This window comes from Medicago sativa, chromosome 1 (genome assembly GCF_051527215.1).
Source record: "Medicago sativa cultivar Bolivia chromosome 1, Bolivia_mono, whole genome shotgun sequence".
NCBI lineage: Eukaryota > Viridiplantae > Streptophyta > Magnoliopsida > Fabales > Fabaceae > Medicago > Medicago sativa.
In genome coordinates this window covers 83,329,749-83,346,422 of record NC_140749.1, presented here as the reverse complement: position 1 = coordinate 83,346,422, position 16,674 = coordinate 83,329,749, and the positions used below count along the sequence as shown (strand labels likewise).

The 16,674-nt window shown below is 35.3% G+C and overlaps 2 protein-coding genes across 3 annotated transcripts; both read left to right on the top strand.

Moving 5' to 3' along the window:
- The first annotated feature begins 516 nt into the window (after positions 1-516).
- Positions 517-3,784, top strand: RP1 (ribosomal protein 1). Its single transcript, XM_085741356.1, has 6 exons — positions 517-574; positions 675-769; positions 1,171-1,281; positions 1,738-2,042; positions 2,757-3,166; positions 3,341-3,784. The coding sequence occupies exons 2-6, from the start codon at positions 685-687 to the stop codon at positions 3,597-3,599; spliced, it is 1,170 nt and encodes a 389-aa protein (XP_085597482.1). The 5' UTR covers positions 517-574; positions 675-684; the 3' UTR covers positions 3,600-3,784.
- A 5,121-nt stretch (positions 3,785-8,905) lies between these two features.
- PTB3 (polypyrimidine tract-binding protein 3) lies at positions 8,906-15,259 on the top strand. 2 transcript variants are annotated; one of them, XM_085741354.1, is made up of 15 exons: positions 8,906-8,954; positions 9,521-9,588; positions 10,405-10,476; positions 10,602-10,678; positions 10,824-10,902; positions 11,196-11,319; positions 12,111-12,175; positions 12,270-12,319; positions 12,488-12,529; positions 12,616-12,667; positions 12,816-12,873; positions 12,971-12,984; positions 13,431-13,538; positions 13,615-13,758; positions 14,453-15,259. In XM_085741354.1, the coding sequence occupies exons 2-15, from the start codon at positions 9,532-9,534 to the stop codon at positions 14,840-14,842; spliced, it is 1,332 nt and encodes a 443-aa protein (XP_085597480.1). In that variant the 5' UTR covers positions 8,906-8,954; positions 9,521-9,531; the 3' UTR covers positions 14,843-15,259. The 2 variants fall into 2 exon arrangements, with proteins under 2 accessions (XP_085597480.1, XP_085597481.1); XM_085741355.1 differs by having other exon boundaries at positions 8,906-9,124.
- Positions 15,260-16,674: the final 1,415 nt, after the last annotated feature.

The following is a 16,674-nucleotide window of genomic DNA, read 5'->3' as shown; positions in this document are numbered from 1 at the left end:
AGATTGATATCAAGTGTTTTCGCAAAAAAAAAAAAAAAAAAAAAAGAAGGCTTAAACGCACTTTTCACCCCTTAACTTTGCAAAAGTTGTAATTTTGGCCCCCTATTAAAAAAAATGGCAAAAGTGACCCCCTATGTTTAGGGAAATATGCTCTTTTGAACCTCTAACATAAGGGAAATATGCTTTTTGACCCCTTATCTTTAAAAAAAGTTGCAATTATGGCCCCTTTTTTGGGACACGTGGCCTCTTCTCAGCAGTTTTTGGACGAAGGGGGCCAAAAATGCAATTTTTTTAATAGGGGGCCAAAATTGCAACTTTTGCAAAGTTAGGGGGTGAAAAGTGCGTTTAAGCCATGAATTTTCTATTTTCTAAAAGAAAAATTAGTAAAATGTGAAAATGAAAGAAAGTTTTTGAAGGTGGGCTTATTGGATAGAGCCCAAAGTGAGAGATGAAAAGGCCCATAGAAAGCAAAAGCCCTGTCTATAAAACACAAGACGAGTATAACTAGGGTTTATTAGGGTCTGTGTACACTTCACTTGCGTAGCAGCGGCAGACAACAGCAGCAAAAGCTTAGGTTTGTTTTCCCATTCTCAATTCTTTCAATTCTTTCATTCATTCTTCAAACATTGTATCATCGTTCTCATTTTGTTGTTTTGATTTGTTGTTGTTTGAAGGAGGAAAAAGATGTCTCACAGAAAGTTCGAGCACCCAAGACACGGTTCTTTGGGATTTCTCCCAAGAAAGCGTGCTGCTCGTCACAGAGGAAAAGGTATCTCTTTTTTTCCCATTCTTATCATTATGTTGTTCAAAACCTTGTAATTGAAATTTTGTTAAGCTAAAATGACAATCATTTTCTTGGTTAGATTGGATCTAATGATATAATTGGTCCTGATTATAACTATGATATTAGTATTGTAATTACAAACCTGAACACTTGAATGCTGTTGACTATTGTATGATTGTGTTTCATGATTCATTCATACCCTTATGAATATGTAATTTGACCTGCTTTATTTAATCATATTTAATTAATTTTCTTAAAACCCTTGATAACAAGTTTTTTATTTTTTATAATTAATTTTCTTAAAAACATTGGTAACAAGTTTATGATTTTTTTGTTTAATTGGTGTATCTGAGTGTAACTTAACTTGGTTGGTGTGACTACTGCAGTGAAGGCTTTCCCCAAGGATGACCCAACCAAGCCACCCAAGCTAACTGCCTTCTTGGGTTACAAGGCTGGTATGACCCACATTGTCAGAGAAGTCGAGAAGCCAGGATCCAGTAAGTACCATACCCATCAAGCTTTGATTCATTTACTTATCTAATTTGATGAATGTTTAGGAATGTTAACAGAAATAGCCCAAAAAATTTATGATATCATTTATTTGATATTTTTGGTGATAGTATTTTTACCTCAAATTATAGGAGAGAAGTTTGATTTTTTTCCTGAGATTACATGTTTCAAAGTTCACTGTTTCATGTATCACCTTTGTTTAGTTTTTCACTGAAGTAAATCTTGTTCTAATTGCAGTTCCCCTATGTTGTTTCAAAAATAAAATAAAATTGTAGTTGTATTCCCAATATTCATTTTCAGCCAAATCTGGTTTTGCATTTTATATCAATGTTGTGTTCTCTTACATTTACATGGAAGCTAATGTGTTATTGTTGATGTAGGTATTATAAGTTATTCCCCTGATTTTTTGAAATGCTTAACATTGTTTTTCCCTATTATCTCAGAGCTTCACAAAAAGGAGACTTGTGAGCCCGTGACAATCATCGAGACCCCTCCCATGGTTGTTGTCGGTGTTGTGGGTTATGTGAAAACTCCCCGTGGTCTTAGAACATTGAACACTGTATGGACTCAGCATTTGAGTGAGGAAATTAAGCGTAGGTTCTACAAGAACTGGTGCAAGTCCAAGAAGAAGGCTTTCAGCAAGTACTCAAAGCAGTATGAAAGTGATGAGGGGAAGAAAAACATCCAGACCCAGCTTGAGAAACTGAAGAAGTATGCAACTGTTATCCGTGTCTTGGCTCACACCCAGGTAACTGCCAAATATGCTGTTTAGTTCTTTCACTTTTGCTTGTCATTATATTAGGAGGAAGTTGTAGTTCATTCAATTTTTATCAAGAGAACTGTACATCTGAACATAATACTGATTTTGTTATAGCCTCTCTTTGCTTTTTGAGATGAAAATGATGAAAATATCTGTGCAAACGCAGCACTTAGGTGCTATGAGCGGCATTTTCCACACGAGATTTCTGATCTAGTTGACTTTTTATTTTTGATAGCCTAACTTTTAAGAAAAATCTAGTCACCAGTAGTTCTGGAACTTTATTTTGGATGATGTTTTTGGATTATACAGTCACAATTTTGATACTAGTGGGTTGAACTCTGTATCTCAACAGTTAACATAATGTCTCTGTTATGATTTCTGTTTTCTTGTGAGATGAGAATGATGAAATATCTGTGCAAACGCATCGCTAATTAGGTGCTATGAGCGGCACTTCCACACGAGATTTCTGACTCTTATTGGATTTATTTTTTATATTTGGCAGTATGGTCAATGACTCTCGACTCATATGGATTAGTCACATAACTTGATTTTTGAGATAGTTTTTGTATTATGTAACAATTATCATATTAGGAATATTTACACAGTAATACGTCCTTTAGTTGAATGATAATTTTAAATAACTAATGGTTCTAATTTCGAAATATCAGTTTTCTAATATGTAAATGTTTACCTTTATCTCAGATCAGGAAAATGAAGGGTTTGAAACAGAAGAAAGCCCATATCATGGAGATTCAAGTGAACGGTGGTACCATCGCTCAGAAGGTGGACTTTGCATACAACTTTTTTGAGAAGCAGGTTCCTATTGATGCTGTGTTCCAGAAGGATGAAATGATTGACATCATTGGAGTGACCAAGGGTAAGGGTTATGAAGGTGTTGTTACTCGTTGGGGTGTTACTCGTCTTCCTCGTAAGACTCACAGGGGTTTGAGGAAGGTTGCATGTATTGGAGCTTGGCATCCTGCTAGAGTTTCTTTCACTGTTGCCAGAGCTGGTCAGAACGGATACCATCACAGAACTGAGCTGAACAAGAAAATTTACAAGCTCGGCAAAGTTGGAGAGGAGACCCATGACGCCCAGACTGAGTTCGATAGGTGAGTAACATGCTCTGATTGTTCATTGGTTGCAATAGATTACAATTCAGTGTTTATTGTTACTTGCTCTGATTGTTTATTGTTACTGCAACAGATTTCAGTTTAGGAAAAAATGTTGATTGTTTTATTCTATCAAGATGAAAAGCAAACTTATCCAGCCTTTTTTGTTAACAGGACTGAGAAAGACATTACACCTATGGGTGGTTTCCCACACTACGGTATTGTCAAGGAGGATTTTCTGATGATCAAGGGAGGCTGTGTTGGTCCCAAGAAGAGGGTTATTACTCTGCGCCAGTCCCTTCTTAAGCAGACTTCTCGTCTTGCTCTTGAGGATATCAAACTCAAGTTTATCGATACCTCTTCCAAGTTTGGACATGGTCGTTTCCAGACAACATCAGAGAAGCAAAAGTTTTATGGACGCCTCAAAGCTTAATTATGGTAGTAGTTTTGAAATGTTGGGAACTTGTTTTTCATGTATTGTTACCATCTGTTTTAAACTATGTACTGTCTCCATCTGACATTTTAATAACTCGATCCTCGGGTTATTTTAGTTTTCCTATTTATTACTGCAGTACTTTTGTTTCAATTTTGATTTAGTTGTTTCCATTATACTTCCAATTTTGGTGTTTTATTCCTTTCTCTTAAAATTTTGATTTATTTATACTTCCGTAGTGTTTTCTACATTGCGATTCTATTTAAATTATTATGGTTTTCATTTAAGGTTTTCAATTTTGGTTTAGTTGTTCCCATAATACTTCCAATTAAGGTTTTCATTATCTAATTTAACTTGTAATAGTATCACGTCATATGCCTCCATAATTATTATGCATACTAGTATAATCACAGCCCTTTCATTCAAATTAAACAAGGCTATAGCTTTTGGTTTTGGTTTTGCTGTTGAATTTTTACTCGCTGTTTGCCTGCTCGACCTTGCAACTGGACAAAGACAAGCTGTTATTATTTTTGGAAGTTAGGTTCCAATATTGGTATTGATGGAGTTACATTGGTATTGATGGTGCCAATGTGGTGATGTTGCAACTTGAAAGACGAAATACTTCGTTAGGTTGGAACAATGGCATGGTCCCTACTGGTTCCTCTCGCTCTGTAAAATAGGGTAGAGGGTAGAAAGATGGTGGATAACGTTTAGCAACAACAGCAGCCTGTTAACCAGTTTGATAAACAATTGTGATGGAATTTCCATGGTATTGGTGTTTCTAAGGGCACCATGAATTTAAATAATTCAATTTTTATATTTCTATAAAAGCTTATTATTTAATCTTTGTTAAAGAATATACTTATGTCCTAAGAGCATTCGTTAACATTTTCTTAAATTAAATTGTTAATTTGAGATGATGCGTTTTTGTGAACAATGAAAACATTCTTGATATTTTCATTGTTTCAATGTCTTGTAAAAATATTTTCATAGGTTAGAATTTTTATGTTGTTGGTCGGATAAATCTTACACAAATTTTGTATTAATATGATAAATTTACACGTTTTTGCTAAACAACTATTCACTATTTTTTTTTTAAGAAATCAAAATGGATTATATTAACAAAAACAAGCTATCCTTTCAACACAAGGTGTACCAAAGCGGATAGACCAAAGTATACAACGGGAACTCAAAGAAAAAGATAACAATTAAGTACCACCCAAACATAACAAAGGGTTTTGGCACCAATCATGAAACTGATAAGGGAACGCTACACTATTTGCTTTATGCCACCAGAAGGAAAAATGTTTTATATTTTCAAGAAGCTTAAGAGTAGTGTTCTCTTTGCCCCTAAAAATTCTATTATTTCTTTCCTTCCAAAAGATCTAAGATGTCGCAAACTAAATCAGATACATGAATGATCTTCTCGATTTTTCATAACCTGCTGCTGAACCAAATTGCATGAAATGATCGGAGATATTAGATGGGAAAGTTGTGTACACACCTAACCAATTCTGAACCATCTTCCAAACCTGACTAAAGACACCGCAGTTTAAGAATAAATGATCAGTAGTCTCTTGCATTCCACACCTACCGACAGACATTTGATCCCCATAATGAATAATCCTCCGTCGAAATAAATTAGCCTTAGTAGGCAATCTATTCTGAAATAGCCGCCACGCAAAAATAGAGACCTTAAGCGGAACGTCCTTCCTCTAGAGGATGTCATCAGATATTAAAGAAACACTTGGATTGAGAGGCATACTATCAATGAGAGTACGGTACGCCCCTCGAACTGTATAACCTGTCGAAGGGTCTGGAATCCATATCCAAACGTCATTAATGTCAATCTGCAATGAAACAGCCAATCATAAAGTCCTACACTCCTCTACTAGCTCCTCCTCCCATGCCCATAACCTCCTTCTCCACTTCCACGCCTCTCCTCCCACATCCCACCCCAAATCATTCATTTGCGCGACCGTTAACAATTTATTTTCTGATAAATCAAACAATCTGGGGTATCGAACTCGAAGGGACACATCACCAACCCACCTATCCACCCAAAACAAAGTATCTAATCCCAATGATATCTGTCGCATAATATATGCAAGGTACGAGATTCAAACCCCGACCACCACAAAAAATACCCCAATGATATCCGTATCCAAAATCCTAAAGAGGTTCTCAACCGCAACAAAGATGATGTCATTGTTTTGATGTTTCATTGTAACCGTCTGATTAAATATGCACGGTTGAGATCATTTTAATTAGAAAAAGACATTTTTTAATCTTAACCGTTCAATATAAGATGAACGATCGAGATCGAAAACTACGTGAAACTGTGTGAAACGATTACAACATCAAATCTGGGTCCAAGAACTTCATCAAAAGCATGTAAGTGCGAAGAAAGTTGCCAATGAATGTTCAAATAAAAAGACAAAAAATAAATGGATAAGTATAAGTAGACGGGAGGGGATTTGAATGGGCATGTAGGGAGGGTTTCGAGAGGTTTCGAGGGCGTGCATGGGGGGTATGGTCTCGGGGAGGTAAATGCGGAGGGAAATTCCATCTTAGATTTTTCATCGGCTTTTGATCTTACAATAGCAAATACGTGTTTTAGGAAAAGAGAGGAGCATCTCATCACTTACAAGAGTGGGGCCTCTTGTTCTCAGATCGATTTCTTTCTCATTAGGAAAACAGACAGGAAGATCTGTTTAGATTGTAAAGTCATACCGGGAGAGGGCTTAACTACCCAACATAGAGTAATGGTGATGGATGTAAGGGTTAAGAGGAGGGCAAAGAGAAGAGACCGTAGCGGGGCTCCGCGAATCAAGTGGTGGCATTTAAAGGGTGACAAACAAAGGATATTCCAACACAAGATATTAGGGGGAGGTTTCAGGCAACCACATGGAAGCGCTAATGATATGTGGGTGAGGATGGCTCATGAGATTAAGAAGGTGGCAAAAGAGACATTGGGAGAATCTAGAGGTTTTGGACCTAGGGGTAAAGAATCTTGGTGGTGGAATGACAGTGTTCAGGGTAAAGTTCGGATCAAGAGAGATTGTTTTAGAGATTGGTCTAAGTGTAAAAATGCCGAAACTTGGGATAAATATAAGATAGCTAGGAAAGAGGCTAAGAAGGCGGTGAGCGAAGCGAGAACTCAAGCATTTGAAGGATTATACCAATCTTTAGGTACCAAGGAGGGGGAGAAATCTATATACAAGCTTGCTAAGGGACGAGAACGAAAGACAAGAGACCTGGACCAAGTGAAGTGTATTAAGGATGAAGAGGGTATAGTTTTGGTGCAAGAGAGAGATATTAAGGATAGATGGAAGAAGTATTTCCACAACTTATTTAATGAAGGATATGAGATCTTACCAGACTCTAACAGGTTAGACATCAGAGAGGAGGACCGAAACTATAACTATTATCGTCGGATTCAGGAGCACGAGGTGAAAGAAGCGTTGAAAAGGATGAGTAATGGCAAGGCAGTTGGGCCGGACAACATACCTATCGAAGTGTGGAAAAGTCTTGGCGATAGAGGAATTGGGTGGCTCACAAAACTTTTCAACGAGATTATGAGGACGAAGAAAATGCCGGACGAGTGGAGAAGAAGCACCTTAATTCCAATCTATAAGAACAAGGGGGATATACAAGATTGCGCGAATTATAGGGGAATTAAGCTAATGAGTCATACCATGAAGTTATGGGAAAGGGTAATTGAGCGAAGACTAAGAAAAGAGACTCACGTTACGGATAACCAATTTGGTTTTATGCCTGGGAGGTCGACTATGGAAGCGATCTACTTACTTCGACGCGTGATGGAGCGATATCGGACGGATAAAAAAGACTTGCACTTAGTTTTCATTGATTTGGAGAAGGCGTATGATAGAGTACCTAGAGTGATTTTGTGGAAAGCCCTGGAGAAGAAAGGGGTGAGGATTGCCTATATTAGAGCTATCCAGGATATGTATGAGGGGGCTTCGACTAGTGTGAGGACGCAGGATGGGGATACCGGAGATTTTCCCATAACAATAGGACTGCACCAAGGGTCAACCCTAAGTCCTTATCTTTTTACTTTAGTTTTGGATGTACTGACGGAACACATCCAAGAGTTAGCACCGAGATGTATGCTTTTTGCAGATGATGTAGTCTTGCTTGGTGAGTCGAGGGAGGAGTTAAACGGGAGGCTAGAGACTTGGAGGCAAGCCTTAGAAGCGTACGGTTTCCGCCTGAGTAGAAACAAGACGGAATATATGGAATGTAACTTCAGTAAAAGGAGAAGTGGGTCTACCTTAGAGGTGAAAGTTGGAGATCATATCATACCCCAAGTTACACGGTTTAGATATCTTGGGTCCATAGTACAAAATGACGGAGAAATAGAAGCTGATGTACATCATCGTATTCAAGCTGGGTGGTTGAAATGGAGAAGAGCCTCAGGTGTTTTGTGCGATAAGAAAGTACCACTTAAGCTGAAAGGAAAGTTCTATCGGACAGCAGTCAGACCGGCAATGTTGTATGGTACGGAGTGTTGGGCGGTTAAGAGCCAACACGAGAGTAAAGTAAGCGTAGCGGAGATGAGGATGTTGCGTTGGATGAGTGGGAAGACTAGACATGATAGGATTAGGAATGACATCATTAGAGAGAGAGTGGGGGTAGCACCTATAGTAGAAAAGTTGGTAGAAAATAGGCTTAGATGGTTTGGACATGTAGAGAGAAGGCCCGTAGACGCCGTGGTAAGAAGAGTAGATCAAATGGAGGAGAGTCAGGTTAAAAGAGGTAGAGGAAGACCTAAGAAAACTATTAGAGAAACCATTAGAAAAGATTTAGAGGTCAATGAGTTGGATCCAAATATGGTCTTTGATAGAACATTATGGCGGCATTTGATCCATGTAGCCGACCCCACTTAGTGGGATAAGGCGTTGTTGTTGTTGTTGTTGTAAGTATAAGTAGACGAGTAATGATATTTGTACAATCATTATGTGACAATAATTTATGTCTCTTTTTATTGGTCAAAATCAACATAGAGAAAAAGAAATAAAAAAAGTAAGAAAACAACCTGAGCATGAAACATAAAATTGTGAAAAAATTGTCTCTAAATAGTTGTATAAATATATTTTTTTAAGTAAATTATTGCTACACTATAATACTATGGTGAGATGATGACCCTAAAGTAGGGACCAATCTTGAAAGTTTGAGCCTTAAATTCAAACAAAGGTTATCTATCCATCCATCAATCTCATCTTATGTCATATTAACAAACGTGTAACATAACACATATAGCATAGACTTGGTTAAGTTAACACATCGTGCGTGCGTGCGTGCTTCACTTCTCCCTCTCTCTTTCTCTCTCAGGCAAATTCTCTCTCTCTCTCTCTGATTCTCCTTTTAACTTTAGATTTTACGATTTACATCGAATTTTGATCTCTGAACTTAAATTTTGAAATTTCCAATTTTTATTTTTTTTAATTAATTCTACTGTTCTTTGATTTGCATATTCCTCCTTAGATTCAGTCTTCAATTGGGTATGTGAGTTTCATCTCAATTTGATTGAATCTGAGATAAAAATTTCGTTTTTCATCTCAATTGACATTGTAATTTAGTCCAAATCACCAATTCTGTTTTCAAACAAAATCAGAAAGAGTGATTCTTTATTTTATAGCTTTTTTTTTTTTTTTGGGGTTTTACTCTGTTTCAGAGATTTTCAAGCATGTCAATTATTTATTTTTACTTCAGTTCAGTAGCATACTTTCAAATTGTTTCAGACTTGAGAATTTTGTGAATTTGTTGATAATGATAGTCATAAATTGGACCAGTTAAAAGAAAAAGTTGAAGTGATTTAGACATTTAGTATTGTTGTTATTATTACTAAAATAGTTTAAACTTCTGTTAATTTTTTTTCTGCTGTAAATTGTTTACAGATTAATTTATCATGGCTGAACCTTCCAAGGTCATTCATGTTCGAAATGTGGGGCACGAAATATCCGAGGTACTTCCCTGATTCTCACTTTCTTTCTCTATTGTTGAATGTTTGTATATATTTGTTTTGATAACATGATGTTTTTATGACTATGCTATGGCACAATTGTTGTGTTTTTTTTTTTGGGAACTTGACATTGACCAAGAGGGTGAATGAAAAGGGTAGACCTGGACTCTTTTTATCAGGAAATTACTATTTTAGAAATTTCTTCGCAGTGGTTCTACTTTTTCTATTTTAGATATTGATTGTGATTGGTGACCATTTTTTGTTTTGAATGTGCGTGCGTGATCTCTATAGTGTGTATCTCTATAGCGCTGACACTTCTAATCAAAGCCGTGTCTGGTGTCCGACACCGACACACGTGATTACATTCGATTATGTCACTTTCTCTAATTATTACCGGTGTCAATGTGTCAATGTCGTGTTCGGTGTCCATGCCAGTGCTTTGTAGGGGTGTGTGTATAGTGTCGTGTTCTTCATGTCAGTGCTTCGTTGGTGCGTGTGTGTGTTTATGCCTAGATGTGCTGTCCTTTCACTGAATGGCTCGAGTATGTTCTCTCATAGTGTGTGCTTGTTTTATTTTATCACTTTTTCTTAGACCATGATCGGCATTTATTTCACACTATTGCAGCTTTCTGTCGACATGATTGGATAAGAATGGAGTTGGAATTAATCTTTGAACTCATAAGTTTTTAGTTAGCATAGCTTGAGTTATGTTCATTTACAATTATAGGTTATCTTTACATTATTATACTAAAATGTTATTTGAGCTCTTTGTTTCAAAAATTCCTGAAAGATTTATAACTTTTGCCACTGTGATTGCAGAATGATTTACTTCAGTTATTTCAACCTTTTGGAGTCATCACAAAGCTTGTGATGTTACGTGCCAAAAATCAGGTTTTTTCTTTCACACCTTCAAATGAAATTGTTTGTTTTCCTTAGAATTTAAAAGTGCTCCATTTCATTTTATTTATTTATTTATTTATTTGTACACTACTACAATGTGTGAGCCGTATTTACAGGCACTTATCCAAATGCAAGACGTTCCTTCTGCAGTTAGTGCTTTACAGTTTTATGGAAACACCCAGCCAAGCATAAGGTACTCTTAGCTTGTTTTATGATTATTTCCACAACTATTGTTTTGATATCATGATCTTTGTCATCACATACGGAGATTGCAATGCTCTATCTTTTCCAATTAATATTAAAATCTCCGGAACAATCTAATTATCTTTTTATTTTAGGGGGAGGAATGTTTATGTCCAGTTTTCATCTCATCAAGAGCTAACAACAATAGATCAAAGTCAAGGACGAGGAGATGAGGTTGGATTTTTTCGTCTATATTTCAGAACTGAAAAGTGCATACTTAATTTTGTCGATTGCTTACAAAAGCAGGCAGAATTGGATTGTACTTTTTATTTCTTATGTGATATATTCCCCTAGATCTTTGTATTGTTATCTTAGGCTGTTACATTTCAGTGGGTTCAGTCTGTAAAATTGATATTCTATATTTATCCTTTTCTCTTTATCATATACTTCTCTATTTATTCTCCTTTCTCTCTATCTCTTCTCTTTCTCAATGCTGTCCTGCTGTTTGGAACCCTCTGGATGCACAGCCAAACCGAATTCTCTTAGTTACAATTCATCACGTGCTCTATCCCATAACAGTGGATGTACTGTATCAAGTTTTTTCTCCTCATGGATCTGTGGAGAAGATTGTGACATTTCAGAAGTCAGCTGGTCAGATTCTCTCAGATTTCTCCCTTTCTCTTCTTTCTTTCCCTTTTAAGTTTTTTTCTGAATTTTAACAGAGTGAATTGAGGTTATATTTTGTTATGCAATAATTTTGTCTGATACACGAACACACACCCACACCCATGCTCGTGCACTCCCACACCCACCATTAGTACTTGGACACTGTTACACCATTAACAACTTAGAAAAAAGTGATATTACTGATTCAACTGTTGAATAATAATTATGTTTCTTACTGATTATTTGTATAAAATTTCATAAAATTCAAACAACAATAAGTTTGTAATCCAATGATTTTTTCCCTTCATATATTCCAAACATACTATTACAAATACAAATACAAATACAAATGCTGCATTTATATTTGAATAAGTATAAGCATAGTGGTGTCAATTGGTTCATGTGGCCAACTCTCATAGTAGCATAACACTTGATGTTGTTTGTATGTAATAGGCACATAGGAGAAAAAGGGTTGTAACTTCTAAATGAATTTCTAAAGGCTTTGTTTTTTTTTTTTTTTTTTTTTTTTTTTTTTATGTTTAGCGGGATGCTTTTCTTTTTTCAACGCATTATGCATGAATTAATGGCTGTCTTTTTTTCTTTTAAATGTTTAGTGGAGTGCTTTTATTTTTTGATGCATTATGCATCCCTTGCTTTGTAATTACATTTTTATATGGACAAAAACTTGTCAAAGTTGTCATTATATTTTATTTGATGCATGTATAGGTATTGTGTGTTTTACTAATTGTTTTATTACTTGCTTACGAACTTTGTAGGCTTTCAGGCTCTCATCCAGTATCAATCACAACAGAGTTCTATTACTGCAAGAACTGCACTTCAGGTTTTTTAACATTTTCTTTCTGTTTTTGGCTTTACCGGACTTGTTAGTTCTTGTTTTGTTTCTAAATATTGATTGAAACTTTGGAAATTTCTAGGGTCGCAATATTTATGATGGTTGCTGTCAGCTGGATATTCAATTCTCAAAGTAGGTTTAAATTGTCTAAATAATTTCTGTGTATTGGCTTGGCTTGTGGATTTTATATAACTTGTGTTATGCTTATGTTTGAGTCAATTTGTAACACCTCAACCTTCTACCTTTTCCTTTCTCTTATTTACTTTAATTTCTTATATGGTCACTTAATCTTATTTACAGCCTTGATGAATTACAAGTGAATTATAATAATGACCGTTCAAGGTGATTCAGTCTCTTTTTGTGTCTTTTTTAATCACTGTTTTATCTTCTTATCACATTTTTGCTGACTCATTCCTCGTCTTTCACAGAGACTTCACAAACCCAAATCTCCCTACAGAACAGAAAGGCAGGCCTCCGCAAGTATGTTTCGTTTGGCTTTTTATTTATCTATCTATTATGAATCAACTCTTTATTTATCTGTTATGAATGGAATCCTCTCATTGATCTTTGCGAAGTGCATTCTAATAGACATATGTGTACGTTTTCTTTTTCATCTTCTGTGAAACAGCTTGGATATGGTGATGCAGGAAGCATGTATGGTGTTCAGGGTTCTGGACCCAGGGCAGGTGCTAAATTTAACTGATTTGGTTGGTTTATTTTGTTTTCAAATTGTGTTATTTGTTAGTATACTAATGTTTGTCCGTTTTTTCCCCCTCCTTCCAGTCGGATATCCACAGGTGAGTATTTTTCATATCAAGTTGAAGTCACAGTTTGATATTATTCTGGCACAGTTGAATATATTATGTTGTTATCATTTTGCATTTTATTAGAAGCAACATTAAAAATGTGTAATGGTTGTAAGGTATAACGGTACAAAACACCAAGTTTTACGATTGTAGCCAATCAATTTGTGGAATTTTTTGTTGATCGAAAAAAACTTCAGTTTAGAGCTTTGTTTTTCAAGTTTATTTTGCTTTTCAAATCTGGGTTTGATAGGGAAAGGGGTGCATTTTGTTTTGAGTTTCTGTTTCTTGGACAATGGAATTTTTTCACTTTTGAGATAAGTCACGTGATAATTATTAGTATGATTTTTTAGAAATCTGGCTGTAGACATACATGTATGTGATCCGTTCTATTCTCTTATTTTTTTTAGACTGTTATACTATTGTTTTTTGAACTGTAGATGCCCAATGCTGCGGCCATTGCAGCTGCTTTTGGGGGAGGTTTGCCTCCTGGAATAACTGGGACAAATGATAGGTGTACACTTCTTGTCTCAAATCTTAATCCTGATGTAAGTGCTTTCTCTTTCATCTTCTAAAAATTTCTTTCTATCTCAGCCTATTTAGCTCGAAATTTGTTTATCTCAGAGAATTGATGAAGACAAACTGTTCAACTTGTTCTCCCTTTATGGAAACATTGTGAGAATTAAACTTCTACGCAATAAACCAGATCATGCACTTATCCAGATGGGAGATGGTTTCCAAGCTGAACTGGCTGTACACTTTCTGAAGGTTTGTTTCGTGTCTACCTTGCTGAATATTTAATTATAATACCAGGTTTACTTGATGAATTTACTCCATAAGTAATTGTTGTTTGCTGCATTTGTTATAGTTGTTACCAGAGATTTATCGTTGTATAAATTATTTTCTTAATTTTGGTCGGAAATATCGATGTTCATATTTGAGAATTCATCACAAGTTTCTTTGATGGTTTTGTTTATCTTTAAAGTTTAAATCATACTAAAGAAAGCTTTATCTGATACAAGCAAAATCACATTTCTCTTTCTCTGGTTCGGTAAATTATCCATGTAAATCATTTACTTAAATATTGAGATTAATTTCTTAATTTATTTTATTGGTGTTTATTTTTCTTGATCCCTTTGTATATTGTGTGGAATAAGATTGCAATTGAAGGATCTATTTTATAAGTAGAGGATATATTTATTGTTTATTACCTGATTTTTTTTTTAACAAAGTAGTACTAGTTGTTGTGTTTGGCATGTGTTAAATAATATGTTTTGGTCAATGTTTTTGACATGTCAGCATTCAATATACTGTTATGAAAATCAGATGTAATATTCTGACATGGCCAACATTGTTTAGTGCCATCAAATCTGAATAAACTAAATTTAATTTTAATTCATCTGCATATACCCTCTTTTCTATTTATAAGATTGTGATAAAGATTTTCAATTTTGAGATGTAGGGAGCCATGTTGTTTGATAAGCGACTAGAAGTCAACTTCTCGAAGCATCCAAACATAACACAAGGTGCTGACACACACGACTACAGCAACTCAAATCTCAACCGTTTTAATCGTAACGCTGCTAAAAACTACCGCTATTGCTGCTCCCCAACGAAGATGATTCATTTGTCCACACTCCCACAAGACATCACTGAAGATGAGATTGTGACCCTTCTAGAGGAGCATGGAACCATTGTCAATAGCAAAGTATTTGAGATGAATGGGAAGAAACAAGGCCTGGTTCAGTTTGAGACTGAGGATCAGGCTACTGAAGCCCTTGTATGCAAGCATGCTACCTCGCTTTCTGGCTCGGTAATTCGGATCTCCTATTCTCAATTGCAGAATATATGAGCCTTAACAATGTTAAGAACCCGTGGACAACTGAAGTAACGGTTGTTATGCTCAGTAGAGACAAGGATTCTGAATTTGGAAGGATTTTTAATATGCAGATAGATGATGATCTTCTTCATTATCTTGTAATGGTGGCTTTGCTTGCTACTTTACTGTTGATGATTATCTTACACTCTTTGACTTTTCCCCATCATTTCTTTTCTCATCTTCATTGCTCTATTATCTCTTTAGATTACTAACATAATGTAGAGTAGGGGTGTAGATTTTGTGATTGGTGAAAGTTGAGTCTTAGGAATAGAAAGGAGGGGAAATCACTGCCTTCTTTTCACCACCTTTATTTATTTTTAAATCATTGTTGTATTTTGGCCAAATATGCCATTATGTTGTATTCTCAATCCATAAAATTTTCTAGTTGAATTGAGTAAGAAGCTCTTTTTTTTTTCCTCTCTTTCTTTCTGAAGTGTATCTATTGTCGCACTCCATCCTTTTGCAGCTACACAATTTCCTCTTCTTCCTCCAACCACACTTCTTCATCTCCTATCTTCCTTCTTCCTTACATTTCACATGGATTGAGAATATGTTCCTTGTTTCTCCTATTATCTCTCACCTTTAGAACAGTTTCTCGACATCTTGTTCCCCCCTCCGTCTGAAGGCTGCTCAACCCTCAATGGGGTAGTGGATATATAACATTCACAACTTAAAAATTTACAGTAAAAAATTACAAAAAATATTTTATAGTTCTAGTATAGAGAATCTCTTTAAATAAGGGTGCAAATAATTAAACAGTTAATAAGGATTGGTTGAATATTTGAATATATTTTATGACAAGGATTGTGCACACAAGAGTTCAATAAAGAACAAAGAACATTTTTACATTTGTACAAAATCCCATCGACAAGAAGCAATTTAGTACATTTTTTATTCAATTATCAGTAGCAAAGATTGTCTTTCATATCCGCCGATCCATATTTTTTATGTCTTAATCTTTTGGTGTTTGGGAGAAGAACCCTGATAATTTAGAGTTCGATTGAAACAAAAGTATAATAGATCAAATTTAATTTGGTCAATAACTGTTCTAATTTGTATAACTGGTTCGATTGGAATAAAGGTATATACATAAGTATAGTTTAGTCAATAATTGTTCAACTTTATATAACCTGTTCTGTTTATCACACTCATAATCAGAGGGTCTTTTCTGTGCTTGAAATGTCAATAATACACTTGCCACACTCGATCTTGCATTGGATATAGATGTTTTACTATTGCATAAATCAACTGCTTCAAAGACATAAATTGTAAGGTAAACGAACTTAAATTATTTCCTAGCTTTGTAGTAACGTACCGTCAAAAAAGCTGTGTAACAATGTAAAAGATTTTTTGTTTTGGAGTACATTTATTTTATATTCAAATGGAAAAAAGTATTTCATAGTTAAACATATAATTTACGTTTTTGATTAGTCATCGAAGACTTTTGATAATACACAGATGAGAAAATAATCTTCATCTTGACATTTTCAAATATAAAATACTAACTTAAAATACCAACTTGATACCAAAAAGATAGAAGGCTGGTATAAAACTTCAAATTAAATCGAAGGATTTCTGATATAGTTTTGTCAATTTTATATTCAAATCTATCACTGAGTTGGAAGAACATCATGCTCAAGACTCGTTTCATGTTTGATCAAATTAGAATGATTCTGATGGATAACAGATTCCCTTGGAAGTTGAATTGAAGTCCACATGAGGCTTCTTGTTTGCCTTATCTTGACGTGAAAAGTTCAAAAATTTATTCACGCTCTATATGCCACCTGTTCAGAGGCTTCTTGCAG